Source organism: Neolamprologus multifasciatus, chromosome 9, assembly GCF_963576455.1.
Source record: "Neolamprologus multifasciatus chromosome 9, fNeoMul1.2, whole genome shotgun sequence".
In the NCBI taxonomy this organism is placed as follows: domain Eukaryota; kingdom Metazoa; phylum Chordata; class Actinopteri; order Cichliformes; family Cichlidae; genus Neolamprologus; species Neolamprologus multifasciatus.
In genome coordinates this window covers 29,905,989-29,926,876 of record NC_140447.1, presented here as the reverse complement: position 1 = coordinate 29,926,876, position 20,888 = coordinate 29,905,989, and the positions used below count along the sequence as shown (strand labels likewise).

General features: G+C 44.7%; 2 protein-coding genes across 5 annotated transcripts; one reads left to right on the top strand and one right to left on the bottom strand.

The window, feature by feature from the left end:
• Positions 1–1,398: 1,398 nt before the first annotated feature.
• On the bottom strand, positions 1,399–10,617 carry klhl15 (kelch-like family member 15). 4 transcript variants are annotated; one of them, XM_085171907.1, is made up of 10 exons: positions 10,378–10,617; positions 8,210–8,297; positions 6,602–6,710; positions 6,149–6,287; positions 5,868–6,056; positions 5,543–5,767; positions 3,251–3,412; positions 2,912–3,121; positions 2,524–2,714; positions 1,399–2,436 (listed from the first exon to the last, which is right to left on the bottom strand). In XM_085171907.1, the coding sequence occupies exons 3-10, from the start codon at positions 6,619–6,621 to the stop codon at positions 1,677–1,679; spliced, it is 1,896 nt and encodes a 631-aa protein (XP_085028033.1). In that variant the 5' UTR covers positions 6,622–6,710; positions 8,210–8,297; positions 10,378–10,617; the 3' UTR covers positions 1,399–1,676. The 4 variants fall into 4 exon arrangements, with proteins under 4 accessions (XP_085028033.1, XP_085028034.1, XP_085028032.1 ...); XM_085171908.1 differs by lacking the exon at positions 10,378–10,617 and adding an exon at positions 9,312–9,368 and having other exon boundaries at positions 6,602–7,024; positions 7,330–8,297; XM_085171906.1 differs by lacking the exon at positions 10,378–10,617 and adding an exon at positions 9,312–9,351.
• Positions 10,618–12,582: 1,965 nt separating this feature from the next.
• Positions 12,583–20,778, top strand: eif2s3 (eukaryotic translation initiation factor 2, subunit 3 gamma). Its single transcript, XM_085171933.1, has 12 exons — positions 12,583–12,805; positions 13,850–13,913; positions 13,993–14,120; positions 15,738–15,859; positions 16,060–16,154; positions 16,406–16,564; positions 17,061–17,195; positions 17,278–17,372; positions 17,466–17,610; positions 19,675–19,844; positions 19,934–20,106; positions 20,217–20,778. Exons 1-12 carry the CDS (start codon positions 12,737–12,739, stop codon positions 20,278–20,280), a joined length of 1,419 nt encoding a protein of 472 aa, XP_085028059.1. The 5' UTR covers positions 12,583–12,736; the 3' UTR covers positions 20,281–20,778.
• The last annotated feature ends 110 nt before the right edge of the window (positions 20,779–20,888 follow it).

Here is a 20,888-nt window from a genome sequence, read left to right as displayed (position 1 = left end):
GATTATTTGACTGCAGCTAAACCAGTTTAGAACAGAAACAGATAAAAGTCAGTCAAACTGTGGCTAATGCTAGTTTGCATAAATCTGAATAGATATTCTCTTATTTTTGGTATTTTCATGCAAGTTGTAATTTAAAGTGTCTTTAAAAATCACCAATGATGCAACTGTAATATGCATTACAAAACAACAGTTAAATGTACTACTTAACTCAGCAGGATATAATGCTAGGTGCTGATACACCAGCTAATATTGTCAGAGCTAGCCTTAGCTAAACTGGATTGTAGTTATACCAGTAAGCTTAGCAGATCTCAACAGCATTAAGAAATTTCATGTGACCCTTAAGTCATGTATTCAAATGTATTTATTTGGTAAGTGGCAGAAACGTGGCTGTAAGGGTAATAAACAAGCTATTGTTTCTCAAAGAGGTTAAAACGGAATATTGTTCAAAGACAGGGTGCACTGTATTTTAAATGTTGAGTGGGAACAATTATGTCAATTTTTATGCTTAACAAGAAAACTACTTTAGAGTTTGATATTCAGCCTCAAAACTCATTTTTCATACAGCTAACAGTACTTCTGACAACATCACTCTGGTTAATGGTTTTATAATCGTTTCTGGTCCTTTATCATCAGCATAATGCATTAAAATGTTCTTGCATGAGGTCCATTGTTTCTCAAATGTTTCAACTCGTTTAGTCAGTCTTGACTTGTCAGCCATAAAGTTAATTTCAGACGCGTCTCCAGCATTACAGCACATTCAGCCGCTGGGAGGGAAAAATTGTGCATTTGCACACAATAACAACCAATAAAGTGCAGGGAATGTAGATGAGAGTGAGTAAAGCTGTGTGAGTCCACCATCATCATCACTGTCAGGATACATTTACTCTCAAACTGTGAGACAGAGGAAGGAAGAGGAGGACAGTGATGCTGTGCTGGATGAACGTGAGCGTAGTTTGATGATATCTGGGAGCAAAGAGCTGAATTAGGACTGAAAGCTGGAACGCACTGGAAGCGAATTTATAACAGCTGATAGCCGTTAGCAGGTTAAAGCGTCTACAGTTGTATATTTGGAGAGGCTCTAAAATGACTACACTACAGTGTATACAGTGTTACAGCTTGTTTCTATACCCGACTGTATGTTTGTTGTTATATATTTATAGGGCTTTTTCCAGTGTTTGATATAATCACTCACTAACAGATGGCGTCAAAAGAAACGAACCTAATTCAAGTAGGATTTGTGGTGCAGGTTTGTTCGACTGGTGCGTCAGAATCGGGCGCTTCCAGTGCGTTTCTGCGGTAAGCCTGACCGGAGCGCCTAAATACAGAAGGTGAGAAGTAGAACAGGAAGCTGACCATAGTCCGAACATAAACCGGCAGAATGAAACCATTTTTCTTTCCTCCGAACGATTACTTTTTCCTGTGTTTTCTGAGAAAGCTAAAAATGTTCACGGGTGGCGTCTCACGCGCCACGCTTTGACTGCTGCTTCCTTCGTTTAGGAAGAGCAACGCTATGGCCCCAGCCATTTTCCTCACCTTAAGGTAAGTGCTGGTCTCCAGTTTAAAAGCCTGTAGTCTCCCACCTGTAAACACCTGATCCCGCCCCCCCACCCCTCAGCAGGAAACTTCAGTCCGTGACGGTGCGTTTCTATAAAAGGAGGCGTGCGGTGGAGCAGACCTCAGCTGCAGCGTCTCACGTGCTCTAGCACGTACTCTGGGAAGTGCAGACTGCACACCTGCAGACCGTCCAGTTTGCAAGGCATCCTGGGATACTCGTCCTCCTTCCACTTGTTTTCCTCTGGGTCGAACGTGAGGATGGAGTCACTGTAATGGCCGTTGTAACACAGACCGCCCAGCACCATGATCTGCCTGTCCAGCACCGCCACCCCGTGACCGCTGCGCCCGATGGGCATGGAGGCGAGGATGGTCCACTCATCAGTCTCTGGGTTGTACACCTCCGTGGACGGGCAGCCCTGCGACTCGAAGGACGCCCGCAGGATCACGCACACGCCTCCGAACACGTACAGCTTCCCGTTGTGAGAGATCATCTTGTGGAAGCAGCGGGCGTAGTTCATTTTAGATTTGTTCTCCCAGCAGCTGGCGTGGGTGCCGGGCAGCAGCGGGCCGCGGCCAGCGCGTGTCCTGTGTGAGTCCGACCCGCCCGCGCTCCCCCCTCCGCCCCCACCTCCTGCTTCCCGGCCCGGATCGAACACGCACACCTGTTTGGAGGTGGAGGAGGAGGTGATGCCGCCCGTGATGTACAGTTTCCCGTTCAGGACGGTTCCCTCGTGGCCGTACTTGTTGACGGGGTACGGGTCCACGAACTCCCAGCGGTCCTCTGTGATGTCGTATCGCTCCGTGGAGTAGAAGGTCTCGTCTCGCGTGCGGCCCGCCACGGCGTAAATAAACTTTCCAATGACGCCCACGGCGAACTCTGACCTGCGAACGACAAACAAACAACTCAGAAGAAGGTCGGCGTGGAAATCGGCTCTTCACTATGCAGCCGTGACCTCGGAGTTCTCTCACCTGGGCACAGACATGTCCGCCATGCGTAGCCACGAGTTCTGTCGAGGGTCGTAGCGGTACACTTTAGAGGAGGCGTGAAATTCACCGTCGGGCCCCAGCTCCTCTCCGCCCAGCAGGAAGGCGAAGTTGTTGACGATGGCCAGGCAGTCGGGTCGCAGCGGCACCTGAGGTCCCTCCAGCTCCCACCACACCTGAGACACAGTTAACCAGTTAGATCCAAACACTCCATCCTGAACTTTAAAGGAGGACCAGCGAGGCAGCTCGGAGATATTCTCCCCAACAGCCGATGGGACGAGGAGCGCTCAGAAAGGGAGGCAAGATAGACGTGTCGGACAGGAAGCGCACAAAAAGTGTACGCTTCCTTCCATGTAGGTAAACGAGCGGCTACCTTTGGACGCTGCAGCAGGAGGATCTTGCTGTTGACCATGCTGTGGCCAATCATTCCCCTGAACACGGCCGTCTGCGGGCGGACGGAGCGGATGCGGTTGGAGCGTGTCTCCACCAGGGGCTGCTGGTTGACATCATGAAAGTAGCTGAGAGCCTGATCGACCTCCTGCCGCAGCTGCCTGGAGTAACGGTAGAACTCCGACGTCTTCACCTGAGTGGAGGAAAGCTGTGAATTACGGGGCTGGCTGTAGGCTTAACGTCGCTACGGTGACGAAGGCGACGAAGCTCAAACAATGAAGGCGACCGTCCCCGTTTACATCGGTCAGAAAGCAGCGCTCACCTTCTCAAAGATGTTGGCCGGGGTCATGAGACAGAAGCGGATGGACTGCACGATGGTGTCCGTGTGCCTCCAGCGCCGCCGGTCGTGCCGCAGCCACGCCTGCACTGCTTCGTACAGCTCGATTTCTGGGAAGCGACTCAGAGCGTCGCTGTTCAAGTACGCCTGGATCAGACAAACAGGAGGTTCGTTGTCACTTTTAAATATTTCCCCCCAAATTTAAGCCCTGCAAACTTCCACAAACACTACAGAGACCACAAGAGATCAATGCACAGCAACTAGAGAAAACAGTGCAGATGAGAAAATGCAATACAGCAGAAAACATTAAGGCATCTCTGGAGCATTTTCAACAAAATATTACTCCCAAAACAGAAAATCCATCCCATCAGAGACCTGTGCATGTGCTTGAGTCTCTGCAGTAGGGCTGCCACGATTACGTCGACTATCAAAATCGTCGACGACTGATTTAATAGTCGACGCGTCGTTTGAAGCTTTGTAAGATCCCAAAAGACGCAGGAATAAGTAGTAGGATTTAAGAGTGTAATAACGGACTGAAACAGAAGAGGGCAGCACTGCATGTACAAGGATGCCAGCTGCCGTTAAACCCCGAAGAAGAAGAAGTAGCAGCCCAGCTCAGTTTCCAACAATGGCGGCAGCTAGTTAGTTTTAATATTACTCTTATTATTCTTTCTGGGTCACAAAATAAACGTTTAACATATTTTCAGGCGAGAATGTAGCTGTGTAAACCTCAAATATCTGCTCAGTTTATCAAGACACCACATATTTTCAAAAGCGCTCCGACGTTTTCGGAGACGTCTGTTAGCCACTAGCTTGATAGCTAGCCGGGGGCTAGGCTAACTAGAGCCGTGAGAACACCGGACTCGGCAAATCGTTTTCAAACCCACCGCCGTCTTTCGCTACTCAGGTTAAACATGATATATAAGTCACTTAGAACTTACAAATGTTATTGTTTGGCTTTTTTTTAGTATTTTATTTGTTCCTGAGTAAATCGGTTTGGCTGAGATTAAAGTGATAGTTTTTACACAGCTGAATAAACGTCAAGCAGACAACTGAATATACTCCGGTGTCCTGTTATATTTTAGATAGCAAGGAGTTTATTAAACTTCACCGAAACAATCTGCAAATGTCATTAAAATTTAACAAACTATCATCTTGTCTTTATTTTTAGTTAGCACATACCTTAAACACTTAAAGCTGTAAGCTAATGATAGTTATATAAGAGCAGATGCTGCTGGTGCAATAAGCTGTACGTTTTACGTCCAATGGATGATGATCTGATTAGTCGACTAATCGCAAAAATAATTGGTGACTAGTCGACTATCAAAGTAATCGTTTGTGGCAGCCCTACTCTGCAGGTCTAAACCTAAGATTACAGGTAAGCTTTAAATTTCTATTCTATCAAATGTCACTGAGCAGCTGCTACATCTCAAAGTAATAATCTTCCTCTCCCGTCTCTTTCTTACACCTTCTCTGCCTCTCAGAACTTCTTATTCTCCACATACGTCTCTGCACCGTCAGCTCAGAGAGAGGCTGTGATCCCAGCTGCACTCTGTGTTTGCTGCTTTGTTTCAGATTAACTAACACTTCATAAGAATGAATTCAGGTTATGTTTCCACCTCCTTATTAAAGCTGGCTACATGACTTTACTGACATCTGCACGAATTAACACATAACAGGAACGAGAAGGTTCAAAAAAGGACTTAAACAGGACCGTGGAGGCTTTACTTTGGATTCGTTTGAGTTTAAGGGTGAGATTTATCCAACAGCTAAACTCTCTCGTTGATATTTACCAACAGCTGCTGCATAAAATACATTTTATGAGTACCGAAAACAACAAATGTGCCTTTAATTTTCTCATCGCTTTTTCCTGAACCCCCCGGGAAACATTTCTCTTGCAGTCTGGGTTATTTGTACCTCACTAATGTATTTGCAGTTTTCTTTAAAACATGCACCGGGAGTCAGACACAGCCCAAGACCGTCAATAAAACACACTGCTATTAAAGGTGTGAGGATGCCTGCACAGGAGTGCAAATAAGAAGAGTAAACACACATTTTCAGATGAATTTTTTAAATCAGAAAGAAGTCATACAGTTTAGTTTAGTTCCAGAATCTTTATATAAATAAAGATTCGACACACAGTCGATCATTTTATCCGTTTAGAAACGTCTTTCTTTGTCAAACTGTCGCTTTAACAACTATTTCTCAGACTTCATAACAAAGAAAAGCGTGACGTATAATAAAATATATATCAAATCTGTGCTCGTTTAATCAAACCTGCAGTCTCTCGAGGCTGAGGTAGGACAGGAAGTCGGGTCGGCTCATGAGTGGGACAAAGTTTTCGAGCAGGAAGTTGTCGAGCTGCTCCTGGACGCCCTCCACGCCCACGCTGAAGTCCTCCAGGAGACGCATGACCTCGGCGCAGTTCTCGAGGCAGATCTTAGCCAGCAGGAAGGAGCAGCAGAACTCCACCGCCTCCGTCAGCTGGACGTACATGGCCGCCTGCGGGGAGAGGAAGACGCGTTCTTAAAGCGACGGCGGGTTGAATTTTGAGGCTCACGAGGGGCTCACGAGGAGCTCCGTTGAACTGCGTGCGCGTTACCTGCAGGATCTCCTGCACCGTGGGCATGCTGAGCTCCAGCGAGCCGTAGTACATGAAGCGGAGAATGTGGCCGAACCCAGCAGCCGTCAGCCCCTTCATGTGGATCTTGTCCTGGTCCCGCTCCCTCATGTCTGCCGTGAACATCACCCGGAAGTAGTCGCTCTGGGTGGCCAGCAGCGCCTTGTGGGCCTGAAAGTGGGAGGAGCAAACCAAACGGGGTCAAAGACCAAACCCTCATCCTTTAAACGGAGCATCGTGTGACACGTGCTGTAGTTGCGTACCTGGAAGTGGTGCTCCTCGATCAACAGCGTGACGTCCAGCAGCAGACGCTCCTCGTACAGCGCCCTGAAGCCCGACGACACGCTCCCATCGTGCACCTGAGACAGGTACACCTCCACATCCGCCCCCGACATAACACACCTGAAGGCGCGAGCGAGCCAGAAGAGAAGCGTGAACACGGAGAAAGGGATGAACCGTGAGGAAATAACAACCACACGAAAATCACACAGAGAAGAGACGTCTCTCCAAGGACACAAAGGTGCTGAGAAACAGCGAGCGAGGAGCTGGAAGGTCATTTAAAGGGATGTTAAAAAGCTTCGCACGTCAGCCGCCGCGCACCAACCGCAACGCGCCAGCTGACGGAGAAGAGAGGAAACCCTTCACACGCACAACACAAACACACAGAAACTCACGCGTGCTCACCGAGAACGTAAACACACACGCAGCACACTCACCTCTGATTGGCCACGGGCATGTCAGAGGGGGTTGTCCGAGCCAATCAGAGGACAGTGCCCCTTGTGTCCAGCAGATGCTAACAAAGTCCCTTTTCTGAGCGTCAATCACCTGGACGACAAAGCCAACACAGTTAAAGCGTGAACTCCTGCAAACTTGCACCAGAAACATGATTTACAATCAGAAATCATCCTTTTAGTCTCCACACTCATGTCAGCAGTTTAGTGTTCATATACATGTGTTTACTCATCATGATACAAAAAATATACATACAAGTTGAATGGAGGTAAAATGATGGTGGGATTAACAGAGGATTCCAGTTTATTACAGCCTGCAGTTTGTTTTTGGGGGGAAATCTTGGAGGTTATTCAGCTCAGGAACAGGCTGGCATGGAAATCAGTTGTATTTAGGATTCTGTTGGTTACCTGGGCGATCGTGGCTCAAGAGTTGGCAGTTTGTCTTGTAATCGGGAGGTTGCCGGTTCGAGCCCCGGCTTGGACAGTCTCGGTCGTTGTGTCCTTGGGCAAGACGCTTCACCCGTTGCCTACTGGTGGTGGTCAGAGGGCCCGGTGGCGCCAGTGTCCGGCAGCCTCGCCTCTGTCAGTGCGCCCCAGGGTGGCTACAATGTAGCTGTCATCACCAGTGTGTGAATGGGTGGATGACTGGTTGTGTAAAGCGCTTTAGGGTCCTTAGGGACTAGTAAAGCGCTATATAAATACAGGCCATTTACCTGCTGATTATCCTTCAAGATTTTGCCGTCAGACTCTGATAACTTCATGACAACAATCACGGGACGAGACCAGCACCTCCAGCTGGTGGCGTCATAAACTCTTTAGAACCACAGCTAACGGTCGCTACGTTAATAATTCGTTTACTGGCCGACTAGAGCAGCAAGGTCTAGTTGACTAGTGATGCACGCCGTGCCTGTTTCTACTTCCTCTGCTCTCAGTTTCACTACATGCGACCTCCTCACAGACCGAACAGGAGAAGAGAAATCCCTCCAAACTGATGCTGCTTTTAGCTTCTGTGCTACGTCAGCTCTCCTGCTGCTGACGCGCCGCGCAATCAAACGATACCCTGATGTAGCTTTTTGGGTCCGAACTTCAGTCCAAATATGAGATTGTCTGAAGACACAGATGGTAAAATCTCAGGCGTCAGATATAAAGTTATTGTTTTCAAGAGATGAAACCAAAATAACCCCTGAATTTAAAACCACCCAGACTGTAATAAACTGGAAGCTGATGGAATGATGGAAGCTGTGGGTGACAGGAATAACAGGGTGTATGGGAAAGAAACGTGGGAAATAACCCATCGAATCACTATTACTAGTTCGGTATTTCAGTTAACTACAAGTATTGTTATTTTTTTCATCATCTGTACATGAAGAAGTGGAAATAAATGTGATAGAATAACTTCTATTACTTCTAAAGCATTAAAAATCACTGGTATCATAGCTAAATTTAAGGATCCAAGACTTTAACCTTTGACCCCTCGCCCTTCCCCCATCACATCCTAAAAGTCAGCAGCCGAAATGAGGCAGATGGTCTGGAGGAGGGCGGAGTGGAGATAAACATGTATATTTATGGTGGAGTTCTGCGTGTTTGACGTACCTTTTGGAGCCCGGGCGAACAATCACAGGCTTCGACGGCTGAGCGCTAAGGGGCCGCTCGCATTTCCTGTGTTTGTGCTTGCCTGGTTCTGACGGGAGACAGAAAAAGATGCTCTCAGAGACAAAGAAGGCTTAGATGAAGAGGAAGACAGTCCACGGTGCGTTCAGGGGCTTGTAAATCACAGCTCTCATGCACAGAAGTGCTGTAAAACACACGTCCTCGGCAGTTACAGGAATATTTAATTTACTGGCTCTTTGGTAAGAGTTTCCTGTGACAATTTAAAGGAAAATCCAACGTTAAAGCGACAAGTACTGAACAGATACATTAGTTTATGTGAAAGGTGTTTCTTCTCAACCTGCTCTCCAAGTCAGGTCTCACGTGCGTGTCCCAGTTTGAGATGTTTTAATTATGAAGATTGAGATTTTTTATTATATCAATGCTTTTGTGAATATGCCAAAAGTCTTCCGCCTCTGAGAAATGAGGATCATGCTAAGCTACTCTAGCGGAGCTGGAAATGTGTGTTAAGGCTAAATTGTTAACGAAAGTTGAGGCTTTGTTTAAGCTTGTTTGGTACTATAGCTGATTAGTCCTGTCAGCGCTGCTTTCAGGGAAAACGGGATGTAGGCAACAGAAAGCAGCTCGCTGAGTCGGTCTAGCCTCGTTTTCATCTCTCTCACCCGGTGGCTGACCTCACCTGGGTCTGCCTCCAGGTGAAAAAGAAAACATCCGCACACTTGTCACCAAAATAAGCCTCGCGCGAACGTGTTAAATCTGCACCAACACGGGGTTTAAACTGCCCTCGGTTTCCGTGTTTACTTCTTCAAACGGCAGCGGGGGGACAGCTTGCTCCGAGCCGCGACTGGAGCTCCAAAACAAAGGCTAACGCTGGCGGATAACGGTCCCCACACTCGGCTGTACTGACGGAACATGGCGGCGTACATTTGTGGAAGATAAAGGAGGAAACTGTCGCAAACTGAGCGGATATTTCGCTCCGTGTTTGGCTAAACTCGCTGTCACGACTCCGAGTTGGAGCTACAGGGGCTCCGACAGCTGCTTAGACCGGCGGAGCCGCTTTAGCTTAGCCTAAATCCAGCCGTCTCACCTCGGCGGTGCGAATCTCCACAACCCCTCTTCGACCAGCCAGCTCTGGCTCCGTCGGACATCAAGTTGCGAGTTCGATTCCGAGATCAAGAAAGCGGGTGGCAGCGTTGCACTGCCATGTTGGCATCAGCGTCCATCTGCCAATCGCACAGACCCCCCACACGGAGCTAAATTAAACGGGTAAAAAGCCACAGCGGACCACAGGCTCTGCGGACGCCATTTTCTGCACCGGCGTCATTTCCCTTTTGGGCGGAACTGAAGGGCGTAGTGCGGCGCTGCATCAAAGATCGTGTATTTACCAAGAGGAATCACTCCAACGAGAAAGAACAAGTCCCTAAACATAGCCGGTGTTGTGCCAAAAAGTGATTGTCTGCCAAAAACTGATTTCCGGTATTTGCCAAAAACTGATTGCTTGTATTTAAACTGCTATAAGTAACTTGTTGGGCTATAATATATGAAACATATGTCAAATGCATCGCTTATGGATGACATAAAGTCATCTTGAGCCACAAACAACATTCATGTAACAAGGTAGAAGCCGCAATCAGTTTTTGGCAGCGACTTTTATAGAACCTTTATTTATGCAGTTAAAAAAGATCTCATTAACATTAAAAATGTCTTTTGTAAGAGTAAGTTGGCCAGGAGGACAGCAGAAATGGCAGCAAATATTACAATAGTTCTGTAAAAATATTTTAAGTGGGGATAAAGGACCGGATTGGTTATAATGTAAGTACAATGACACAGAGTTGTAAAGATACTTGAAAAACGGATAATTTTTTAATTCTCTATATAACCCTTTTGTAAACCCTGTTCACCGAAGTGTATTTACGAACATACGTAAAGATATTACACAGAAAAAATACACAGAAACATTGGAAATCAGTTTTTGGCAGACAATCACTTTTTGGCACAACACCGGTTTGCGATGATGGCTAACTTACTCAAACCACGCACGAAGAGGAAAAAAAAGCACAAAAACACTTAAAATGATTTTGTTTTTAAAGAGATGCTAAACATTGAAAATAAAATAACTACGCTACACACTTTCACATGAATAATGCACTCACATAAATGTACAAATGGTCAGTCCTCAATCATCCAGGTAAAGAATTCCCAGAAAGTTCACTTTGTTCATCTGGACGTCGTTTTCACTCATCAGCGTGACTTCTGTGGACTACTGGGTTTCTATGGAATCAGAACGATGCCACCTTGAAACGAAACCGAAAAAAATATTGAAACCGAAAAAAAATATTGTAACTGAAATAAATGTACTGAAAAATCTTGTATTGAAACCGGAAAAAAAATTTGATAGTGAAAAACAATTAATTGAAACTGTAATTTTTTTGTTTTCGCTTACATTTTTTTTTTTCAGTTTCAATCCATTTTCTTTCGGTTTCAAACCATTTTTCGGTTTCAATCCATTTTTTTCGGTTTCAATATTTTTTTCGGTTTCGTTTCAAGGTGGCATCGTTCTGATTCCATAGGTTTCCTGATCTTCTAAACAGTGCATCTGCATAAGGACTGAAACTTGGTGTCAGCTTCGTCATCGTTAACATGTAAATTGTGATGATCGTTGATCAATGACCATGAGTACCATTCACGCAGAGTGGGGAATCCACTCTGTGAATGGCGTTAATCACAGCGTTTCATCTATCACACAGGAATCTGTACATACATGTGCACCGAATCTGGGCCGTAGGCGAGTTCAGAGCGCCCCTACAATAACTATATTAACAGTACTAATGTTTGATTGCTTAAATAAGACTTTGTTGTTGGGGATGAAAGAGCAGATTTAATTTAATGACACAAATCAGTGATGCAGATTTAAAACACGCTTTGACTAAAATGGAGAGCAGGAATGAAGACACCAGAGAGAGAGAGCAAATAGAAACACGCATGTCTTATAATCATTTTTATTGGAATATATTTTTGTTATTTTCTAGTTGAGTGAGGAGGATGGAGAGAGAGGACAGAGAGGTTGTACATGAACGGGAGAAATCAGGGAGCAAATAGTGAAGTTAGCTGGAAAAACAAAAGTTATTTTTCACAGAGTAGTTTTTCATGTACTTCACTGAGACTTTGTGTGTTTTCCAGTAGGACACTTAAAAATGCCAGCGGACATCCTAAACAGAACACATTGATATGAATGTTATTTTACAGGATTCACACTGTGTCACTCTAAACAAGGCTGAACAGGATGGCTGCCACTGCACAGATGTGACGGACTACAAATCTATTCTCCACTCCTGAAATCTGGGTACATGATGCTGAGTCTGTATAACAAAGGGAGGGATTGTGTTTCTTTTCTTTAATATAAAACAACTCTATTAGCAGTTTGCTTCGTGTACAGGTCTATGGAGTGGCAGGCTGATTTTTCAGTGTCTCTACTGAATAATGCTTCTTTATGTACTTGATGATGATGAACTAATGTGTATCCAACTGAACTGGGGTTTGTGAAAAAGGCTGATTACGTTTGCAAACAGCATATTCCATTAATAATAATTACAAGGCACTGCACACGAAATTATGATTAGAAGCTGACCCACCTAAAAATTAGAATCCTAGAATCGCCCCTGCTCTGTACTTTTATGGAAAAAAGAAAAGTTAGCATCCCAACACGATTTTGCTTTTCTAGCAATTAAAAAAACACGAAAAAGAAAACTTTAATGTAACTTTAATGTTTCATTTGAATAAATGAAAAACGACCACAAAGATGCTCAAAATTACCAAGAAAGGCCCTTTTACCTTCACCCTGGAAGTGGGTGTTCAGGGGGTCATCATTACCTGATGTTTTCACAGCCTAAATAATGAGTGAATTATATTTTAACCATAATTGCTATAGCCTAACTAACGTCTCCCCAAATCAGGTTTTATGGCATTTAATTTATTTATTTATTTTAACTTAACCAAACTACTATAAAATAATAGTAATCCTACTCAGATAGACCAAACAGCCAGAACTACAAAACGTTAGTCAGATGACGTAACTAAATCGCGACGGACCCGTCACATGGATGAACGTACACTTCTTTCATTAAAAGAGGACTATAAATTTGGGACGCATGTCTGTTTCCCTGATGAGCAGCTGTTAAGGAGATACGAACAGCAGCAGTGTGCGGTTATTAAACTGGTTTAAATTTACAGCAGAAATTGAGAGCCGCTCCGGTTGTTGCATCAGCCCTCGAGAAAGGACCCAACTACACTTTTACTTGGGCGGATCGCTTAAGTTTAAAATTATACCTGGAAGTTACCGCTAAAAAAAACCCATACCGCACATCTGCTTCTAAAGTTGTAATAAATTCTTGCAGGCTTCCAGGCAGTAAAATTTATTTTGTCGGAAAACATTTTAGGCGAAGGGGAGTGCAGGTTTAATCGATAGATCAGGCATTCGGCCGGGCCTCCTTATTCATTCCCTTTTCTTTCAAGATGGCGGGCGACGAGTCAGGCACAACGCTCGGTCAGCCTCACTTGGCCAAACAGGACCTCAGTACTCTGGTAAGTGTTTGTATATCGTGCTTACAACAGTGTGGTTTTACGTTGGCGGCTGTCGGTGGCCCGTTGTTTCGGTAAAACGGTCACAGAAGGCCGGGAGAATAGTAACGGATGCCGGTGCTGCGCCACCCGGCACATGACGCAAGGGCCCAGGCTGGGCGGAAAGCTCAGACCCGTTGCACTTCCAGCCCGAAATACAGCGTTATTTCAGCCACATTTAACACGATTCACACGTTGAAAGACTAATTTGATATTCATAGTTATCAGCGTTATTGAAGCCTGTTTATCCCGGTTTAATTTTAGTTAGCTCCACGGAGTTAGCTCCATCTTTGCTAGAATCTAGAAAATGGTTCTTAATGTTTAGTCCGGCATAAAAACACCTTTATAAGCTTACATCCTTCTTGTTAGTCCAAGCTGTAAAAAGAGACCATCACTGAGCTTGTAAAGCTTTCATTCCAACTCATTGGATTTACATTGTTGTAGCTCATATTTTCACCTTTTATATAAATGGAAATTGGTACCAAAAAAATGTGGGTCAAAGATACGACTTTCAGCGTGTTTTTCGTGTGTTTATACTAAATAACATCAGTCTTTGTTCAACATAAGTTCTCGTTAGTTGTGACTTAACGAGATGAGAACAAAAACACTGCGTGTAGTGCTGCATGTGTCCTACAGGGGAAACAAAACCTTATTGTTTACCTGTAATCAGGGCCTGGTCCATTAAAACAGTCCTGTTTTCGTGCTCTTCACACACTGTAGTCGCCATCAAACTCTTTTGTTACCAGACACAGTCATCACCTGAAACTCTGCTTCTTTAGACACTCCTACAATAAAATTCCCAGTGATTTCTGTTATAATGTTGGTAAAGTAGAGTACTTGAGGGATTATTGCTGTTCTGTGCTGCTTTATGAGAACAATCCCGGGTGGTTTTGTTTCCGCCTGTGAGCTGCTGCCCCTCGTTGTTCTTTGGGATTAAGCACGCCGCTCGCTCTGATACAGTCGGTCCTGGCATGACGAGCCATTAACCTGAATTGTTCTCTTTGTCAGGACGTGTCGACCTTGACACCTCTCTCTCCGGAGATCATCAGCAGACAGGCCACCATCAATATCGGTATGGGAGACAGCTGACCGGATTCGACGTCTCTGTAGAGTTTGATAGACGTTTTGACCTCCGCCTTCTTCTCTCTTAGGCACCATCGGTCATGTGGCCCACGGAAAGTCCACAGTAGTGAAAGCTATTTCTGGCGTGCACACCGTCAGGTTCAAGAATGAGCTGGAGAGGAACATCACCATCAAGCTTGGATATGCCAACGCTAAGGTGAGGGAGTGTATTTTCTCAGACGTTTGTGTTATTTTTGGACCTCGATGTTTGAGATTAAAGAGCAGTGGAAGTTTGTACGTTCAGGATTCACTCTTTCAAACTTGAGCTTCCCCGTCTACAGGCTACAAATACAAACATTTAACTTTATTGTCAATCCAAATTGTTTCCACAGGGAACAGTGCATTTGCATAAATGTCTGTGATAAGAGAAAGCCTGTAAGAATGCTGATTGTGGGTCCCAGTTTCTCCAGGTTGGGAGTGATTAAAGCCATTTATCTCAAAGTCTAACACCATCTTTGAAAGAACTGCTTTGTTTTACTCAGTTAAAATGATGACATTCTGTATGAAATCGAACTTTTGGCTCATTCAGAGGCCTTTTTGTTGGTTCAGAGTTTAAGGGTTTAAGTTGGAGTTTGACTTAATATCCCAGGATACCCACAGCGAGAGGTGCATGACCTCCTGAAACGACGGGTATAATGGGGTCCAAAGTATTGGTGATTAAACTCTGCGGACTGGTAGGACAGCCCGTTCTCACTCCCGAGGCGTAACATGCCGACGTTTTGTCACGTCCCGCGGCGTTCCTGAGGAACGCGAAAGGAGACCTTCGGCGTTCTTATGGTACGCGGCGGGTTATGGCCGAAATCCAGTGCAATGACGCTCCCGCGGTAATAGACGTTCCAGCCCTGTATTCCAGCCCTAAACCTAACCTTATCCCTAGCCCTAACCATAACCTTTTTCCTCACCTTAAACAGGACTTTAATGATGTTAAATAGCGTGTTTCTAAGTGATTTGAAGAAAAAGAGCGAACATGTGTAGATTGAGTCCATACGGTTCTCATATTTCCTCATTTTTCCGAGGTCGTCATTTAGGAACGTGGTGGGTAGCCGAAAACGTAATATGTTGACGATTTGTCACCTAGCATAAAATGTTATGCTTTGGGAGTGAGAACGTGTTGGGTAGGATTGAAATCTGCAGACCTCCTTCTACATGTCACGGTTTTCATGCCTTAAAACGAGCCTTTGGTGGGTGAGAAAGCCCCCGTCACATAGGCCTACATTCTGGTCTGCAGTCCTCCAGTAAGTGCTCAAATTTGGTGGTTTATAATGAGGAATACACTTTATTTTCCTTATTGACCACTGGTTGGTGGGGGGTTGCCAGTCTGTGTGAGTAATGCTTAAACCTGATCAATGATCAGCTCAATCATGGAGTGTTAGTTTGCTTATTTGGAAAACATCTAGGTGTAAATAGTATAAATGCTAAATATGTGTAAGCAAATGACACCCTGATGAAATTTTCTGCTTTATAATTTTGCTGATTTTGGTGATTTCCAAGGGTTTCTCTACATGTTGACACCAGGGGGCAGCGTAGAACATATGGAAGAACTGTTGGTTGTGCTGTTGTTGTTCCTTTTAGCTTTGAGCTTGAGTCACAGAGAAGAAGTCAAAACAAAGATCGTATTTGTAGTCACGTGAAACTGAGCGCTAAACACAATAAAAACTGCAGCTGCTGTGTGTGCTGAATATCTCAAACGTAGCTCTGCCCCTTCCTGAATGAACGCCGGTTCGCAGATGCTGATGAGGAGTTCACCTTTTTGCTTCTCTTCCACACGTCGTAGGTCTACAAGCTGGATGATCCCAGCTGTCCCCGGCCAGAGTGCTACAGGTCATGTGGCAGCAGCACTCCAGACGAGTTTCCCACAGACATCAGTGGCACCAAGGGCAACTTCAAACTGGTCAGGTAAGACCGGATAGGAACAGGCAAAGCATTTGATCATTTATGCAGAGGCTGAACCTCTGAATCCTCAAACAAAAAACAACTTTTTGATGGTGAACTAAATGTTTTCTGTTCTGGAGAAGAAATTGAATGTTTGAGCACAATAGAAATAAAGTAAAATGAGGGAAAATGAAGGTGACTGTTGGCTGTCTTCTTCCTCACAGACACGTGTCGTTCGTGGACTGTCCCGGTCACGACATTTTGATGGCAACTATGTTGAACGGAGCAGCCGTTATGGACGCAGCTCTCCTGCTGATTGGTGGGTCTCTGAAAACTTTGATTAAGCTGCGGTGTTACGAAAGAGTGTTTCGTCTTTATCACATTTCCCCTTAATGGCTTTGTAGTGGCTCTAATCAGGTAACTTATCCTTGTTCAGATAAAGAGGAGGTGGATATAACAGACCGTGCTTTTACCAGGATTAATGACATTAGAAAGTCAGCGTCGTGCTCATCTCTGACCCCAAACATTAAAATTGTCTCGTTGTGTTTTTGTGTCCTCTTCAACTGCCAGCTGGGAACGAGTCGTGTCCCCAGCCCCAGACATCAGAGCATCTGGCCGCCATTGAGATCATGAAGCTGAAGCACATCCTCATCCTGCAGAACAAGATTGACCTGGTGAAGGAGAGCCAGGCGAAAGAGCAGTACGAGCAGATCCTGGCCTTCGTGCAGGGTCAGTCGGCCCTTTAAAGATTTTGTAGCCCATTTCTAGAATTTCAGGTGTGACGGTTTAGCATCAACTTAGCCTTCTTATTGTACCACCGTTGGTTCCCAGACTTTAACTTCTGGAAAGGAAACACTGCAACCTTTAATATAACATGCATGCACGTGTGGTTTTTATGATAGAATAATTAAAAAGTTAAAATGATACACCCTCGCACTCAGAATATGACCCACTGGAGCTTTAAACACTTCGATATTTAACCGGGCTTTACAGAATTTACACTGGCCGAACTCTGTGTGAGTTCTGTTGTACATATATGTCAAAGATATATATTTTTTAAGTTAAGTTTCACTCCCATTTAAGGTTTGAAAGACCAAATGAAGGATTTATTTATTTTTTGTATGTGTGTTTGAGGGTTTTCTTTCCGTTGCCACGCAGCGCTCTGCAGCATAAACACAATTAGATGAACTCTGAAGTGAAAATGCTTTTAATGTTCCTCCTGCAGGCACAGTGGCCGAGGGCGCTCCCATCATTCCCATCTCAGCCCAGCTGAAGTACAACATCGAGGTGGTTTGTGAGTACATCGTCAAAAAGATCCCCGTGCCCATCAGAGATTTCACATCCGAGCCCAGACTCATTGGTAAGACGAGTAAAAACGCAAACATTGATTCTTTTATGTAAGTGTTTTGTTTTTTTAATGTTCTGTGTGTTTTGTGTTTCAGTCATTCGATCCTTTGATGTGAACAAACCCGGCTGTGAGGTCGACGACCTGAAAGGAGGTGTGGCCGGAGGAAGTATCCTTAAGGGTGTACTCAAGGTAAGAGTGTATTTATCAGTACATTATTGGTGATTCGAAGCAGTGTGAAGTGACAAACGCCTTACTCTGCTCTGCCTTTCTCTGCGTGTCCAGGTGGGTCAGGAGATCGAGGTGCGGCCAGGTATTGTGTCCAAAGACCAGGAGGGAAAGCTGATGTGCAAACCCATCTTCTCAAAGATCGTCTCTCTGTTCGCCGAGCACAACGATCTGCAGTACGCTGCTCCCGGAGGCCTCATCGGTAAGAGGCACTCTGTGCTCTGTTACCTGACTGCACTGTAAAGACAGTTTTATGCTGTAAAGAGAGAAGCTGGTGATCATAGTGAGAGATGCATGTTTCAGACATTCAAAAAATTACATATGTGAGAAAACGGGGAAAGAGTCGAGTTTAATCTCTGGCTTCTTTTTACTTGACAGGAATGCTGGTGTAGGCTATAGGTGGTAGGTTGGGTTTGTTTTCATTGGGCAGATATGTAGGTTGAGGTTTTTTCTTTTTGTTGTATTTTAATTGGTTGGTTTTTAGATGGTACTGGTGGAGTTTGTGGTGGTTGGTTTGTTTTAATTGGTTGGTTAGGAGGTAGGCTTGTTGATTGGATGGTTGTTTTTATTGGTTTGGTAAAGGTTAGTTTGTAGAGCAGGGCGATATGACCAAAAATATTCATCATGATATACATTTGAAAATTTGCGATAACGATATAACTGATGATATAATTGACACAAGACAAAATACTTTACAACTCCACAACTTTGATGGGTTTTTTGCACTAATAATGTATTTTCACTTAAACAAGCAGCTGTTTTTTGCATTAAAGTTATATAAAAATTTAACAGTGCAAATGCAAATTCCTCGCTGACAGTTTAACCAAAAGGCATTTCCAGTGGAAACTGGCTGACATATCCTCATCATAACCATGTATAACATCCACAAAACTTAAAAAGAGGTTATACACACACAATACGGTAATATTATGTTGAAGCACAGTACGTATCACTCCGCGAGGCTCCCGCCTACGATAGCCGTAATGCTCCGACAATCCATCAAGCGGTGCGGCTTCAGAGCTTAGCAAAGTCGTACTGAAACATCTGACAGATTTTTGAGCACCGTGTACATAAAATCGTTTCGAGGTCAGTAAACACAACCAGAGTTCATACATAAGGCACACGGGATTATAAGGGGCTCTGTCGACTTTCAGAAAAATCAAAGGATTGATTTTAAGTGCGCCGTATTTTCCAAACATCACGGTAATAACGACGGCCCGCTAGCATGCTCTACCAAAAATAGTGCTTTGTTGTGTATCTGACGGACGAAAGCTAAACCAGTTCCACACCACTGAAGTTGCAGCATTTTTACAAACCAGTTCTGGTTCATCGTTTCATTCAACGATCCACTTTCGCTCTTCTCATTGTGTGTCGCCACCATGTGCGTATGTAAACAAAGGCACTGCGCACGCGCGTTTTACCCATATTCTATCGCAATATTTCATTTTCTTATGGTTGCCCAACATTACACCAGTATTACCATGAACGGTATGATATAGATCAGCCCTACTAGGTTGTTTTGGTTGGTTGTAAATTGTTTGGTTTTCTTTTGGGTTTGGAGGGTTAGAGTTGGGTTTTAGTCAGTTGGTTATTAGAGGTAGTGTTAGTTAGGTTTGGGTTGTCTTGGTTGGTGGGTAGATGGGTTGATTTCCTATCTTTTGGTGTTGGTTAGTTAGGTCTGTTTATTTTATTAAACCTCTTAAAAAGACTGCAGTACTGCAAATACAGATTATTAAAAACACACAAGCTTTTATAAATAAAAGCCAGAGTACACACACACGCAAGCTGCAATACTACAAGATAAAAGATAACAAATATAAAAAACTGAATTAAGAAACGGCGGTCCTGCATCTGTTCTTACTACCAGAGAGTCTAAGGAGCCTCCTGCTGATAAACTCTCTCGAGCTGTTTGACCTGAACTGTCCTGTTTGGCTTCCTGGTGTCACCGGCTGTGATGCTGCGCCAAAAGATGGCCGCAACAAAAAGTGCTGTATTTTTTTAAAAGAAATGTTTCCTCAGGAAGTAGAGTTATATCTGTTCTTCACAGTAAACAGCCTTGGTGCTACATCACCAGTCCAGGTGAACACCCAGGTATTTGTAGCTCCTCACCGCCTTCACTTACTCTCCCCGCATGAAAACGGTGTTAAGCTTTGACCTGGTCCTCCCAAAACTTACCAACATCCCCTTCATCATGTTTATGAGTTGGTCACTTCAGCACCAAGCCAAATGGTGGAGAAGTCGTGAGTAAACTATGTGTTTTGTGCAGGTGTGGGTACCAAGATCGACCCGACGCTGTGCCGAGCAGATCGTATGGTCGGTCAGGTGCTAGGCGCCGTCGGAGCGCTCCCGGAGATCTTCACTGAGCTCGAGATCTCCTATTTCCTGCTCAGGAGGCTGCTTGGAGTCCGCACGGAGGGAGACAAGAAGGCTGCTAAGGTGAGCAATGCCTTGTGGGAAAGGGAGAAAAGATGTGTGAGCTTCTCAGACTTTGGTATTAACAGCCCGACTGTCTTCCTGACCTGCAGGTTCAGAAACTGTCCAAGAACGAGGTGCTGATGGTGAACATCGGCTCGCTGTCGACAGGCGGCCGTGTCAGTGCGGTCAAAGCTGATCTGGCCAAAATCGTGCTGACTAACCCGGTGTGCACAGAGGTCGGAGAGAAGATCGCTCTGAGCAGACGTGTGGAGAAACACTGGCGGTAAGAGTGAGGGCGGAGATGCGTGTGGTGTTTGCACAGATGTTTCTGGCTGCAGTGTCAGAGACACGCCTCCTGATGTGTAACTCTCTCTCTCTCTGTCTTCCTTGCAGTCTGATTGGTTGGGGACAAATCAGGAGAGGCGTGACCATCACACCCACAGTGGACGACGACTGAGACTATCAAACACATGGCCACCACACTCGTCTCTTCTTTTTTTTTTTTTTTTTAATTTGTTCCCCACACGGAGGAGGGAGGGGAAGTGAACACGGACATATCGGCGGTTTGAAGACGCTTCCTCGCTCTGCTCCTCTTCCTCTGCAGCGTCACGCGAAGGTCGAGCTCTGAACTTCTGCTTCCTGCTGGAGATGAAGGAGGACCCAGGAAGGGAGGAGGCGCTTCAGACTGTCGTAACAAAACTCCAGAAACCAGGAGTCTGTTTGGAGATGATCTGTACTAACCTCAGATTACAGGTGGAATAAAATCAATTTGGAAGGAACCAGGTCGTCTTTGAGCATCATTCTTGCTGTTACAGGGAAACTACTTAGTGGATAAGTTTTAATTTTGACCAAATTGTAATAAAAATAAAATAAAAATGCTTTTTTTTTTCTTTTTAAAGATTTTTGATTGTTCCCCTTTTCTTTGTTTTATGTGATAATAAAATTAAAAACTTTGTGTCGTCCCAGAGAGCTTACAAATTTAAAAAAACAACAACAACAAACTATTAAAAGTAGACACTGGTCCATTCATTGTATGAATGGCTGTTAGAGGTCCGAATTAAATTT

What these genes read in the sequence shown, in the direction of transcription:
- eif2s3 (XM_085171933.1), top strand. Translation starts at nt 12,737, where the DNA reads ATGGCGGGCGACGAGTCAGGCACAACGCTCGGTCAGCCTCACTTGGCC. An exon ending in TTGGATATGCCAACGCTAAG is followed by an intron (nt 14,121 to 15,737) that starts GTGAGGGAGTGT and finishes CACACGTCGTAG; the next exon opens with GTCTACAAGCTGGATGATCC. An exon ending in ATCCGAGCCCAGACTCATTG is followed by an intron (nt 17,196 to 17,277) that starts GTAAGACGAGTA and finishes TTTGTGTTTCAG; the next exon opens with TCATTCGATCCTTTGATGTG.
- klhl15 (XM_085171905.1), bottom strand. Translation starts at nt 9,372, where the DNA reads ATGTCCGACGGAGCCAGAGCTGGCTGGTCGAAGAGGGGTTGTGGAGAT. An exon ending in GTTCGCCCGGGCTCCAAAAG is followed by an intron (nt 6,288 to 8,209) that starts GTACGTCAAACA and finishes TCGCGCCTTCAG; the next exon opens with GTGTGTTATGTCGGGGGCGG. An exon ending in GCGGACATGTCTGTGCCCAG is followed by an intron (nt 2,437 to 2,523) that starts GTGAGAGAACTC and finishes TGTCGTTCGCAG; the next exon opens with GTCAGAGTTCGCCGTGGGCG.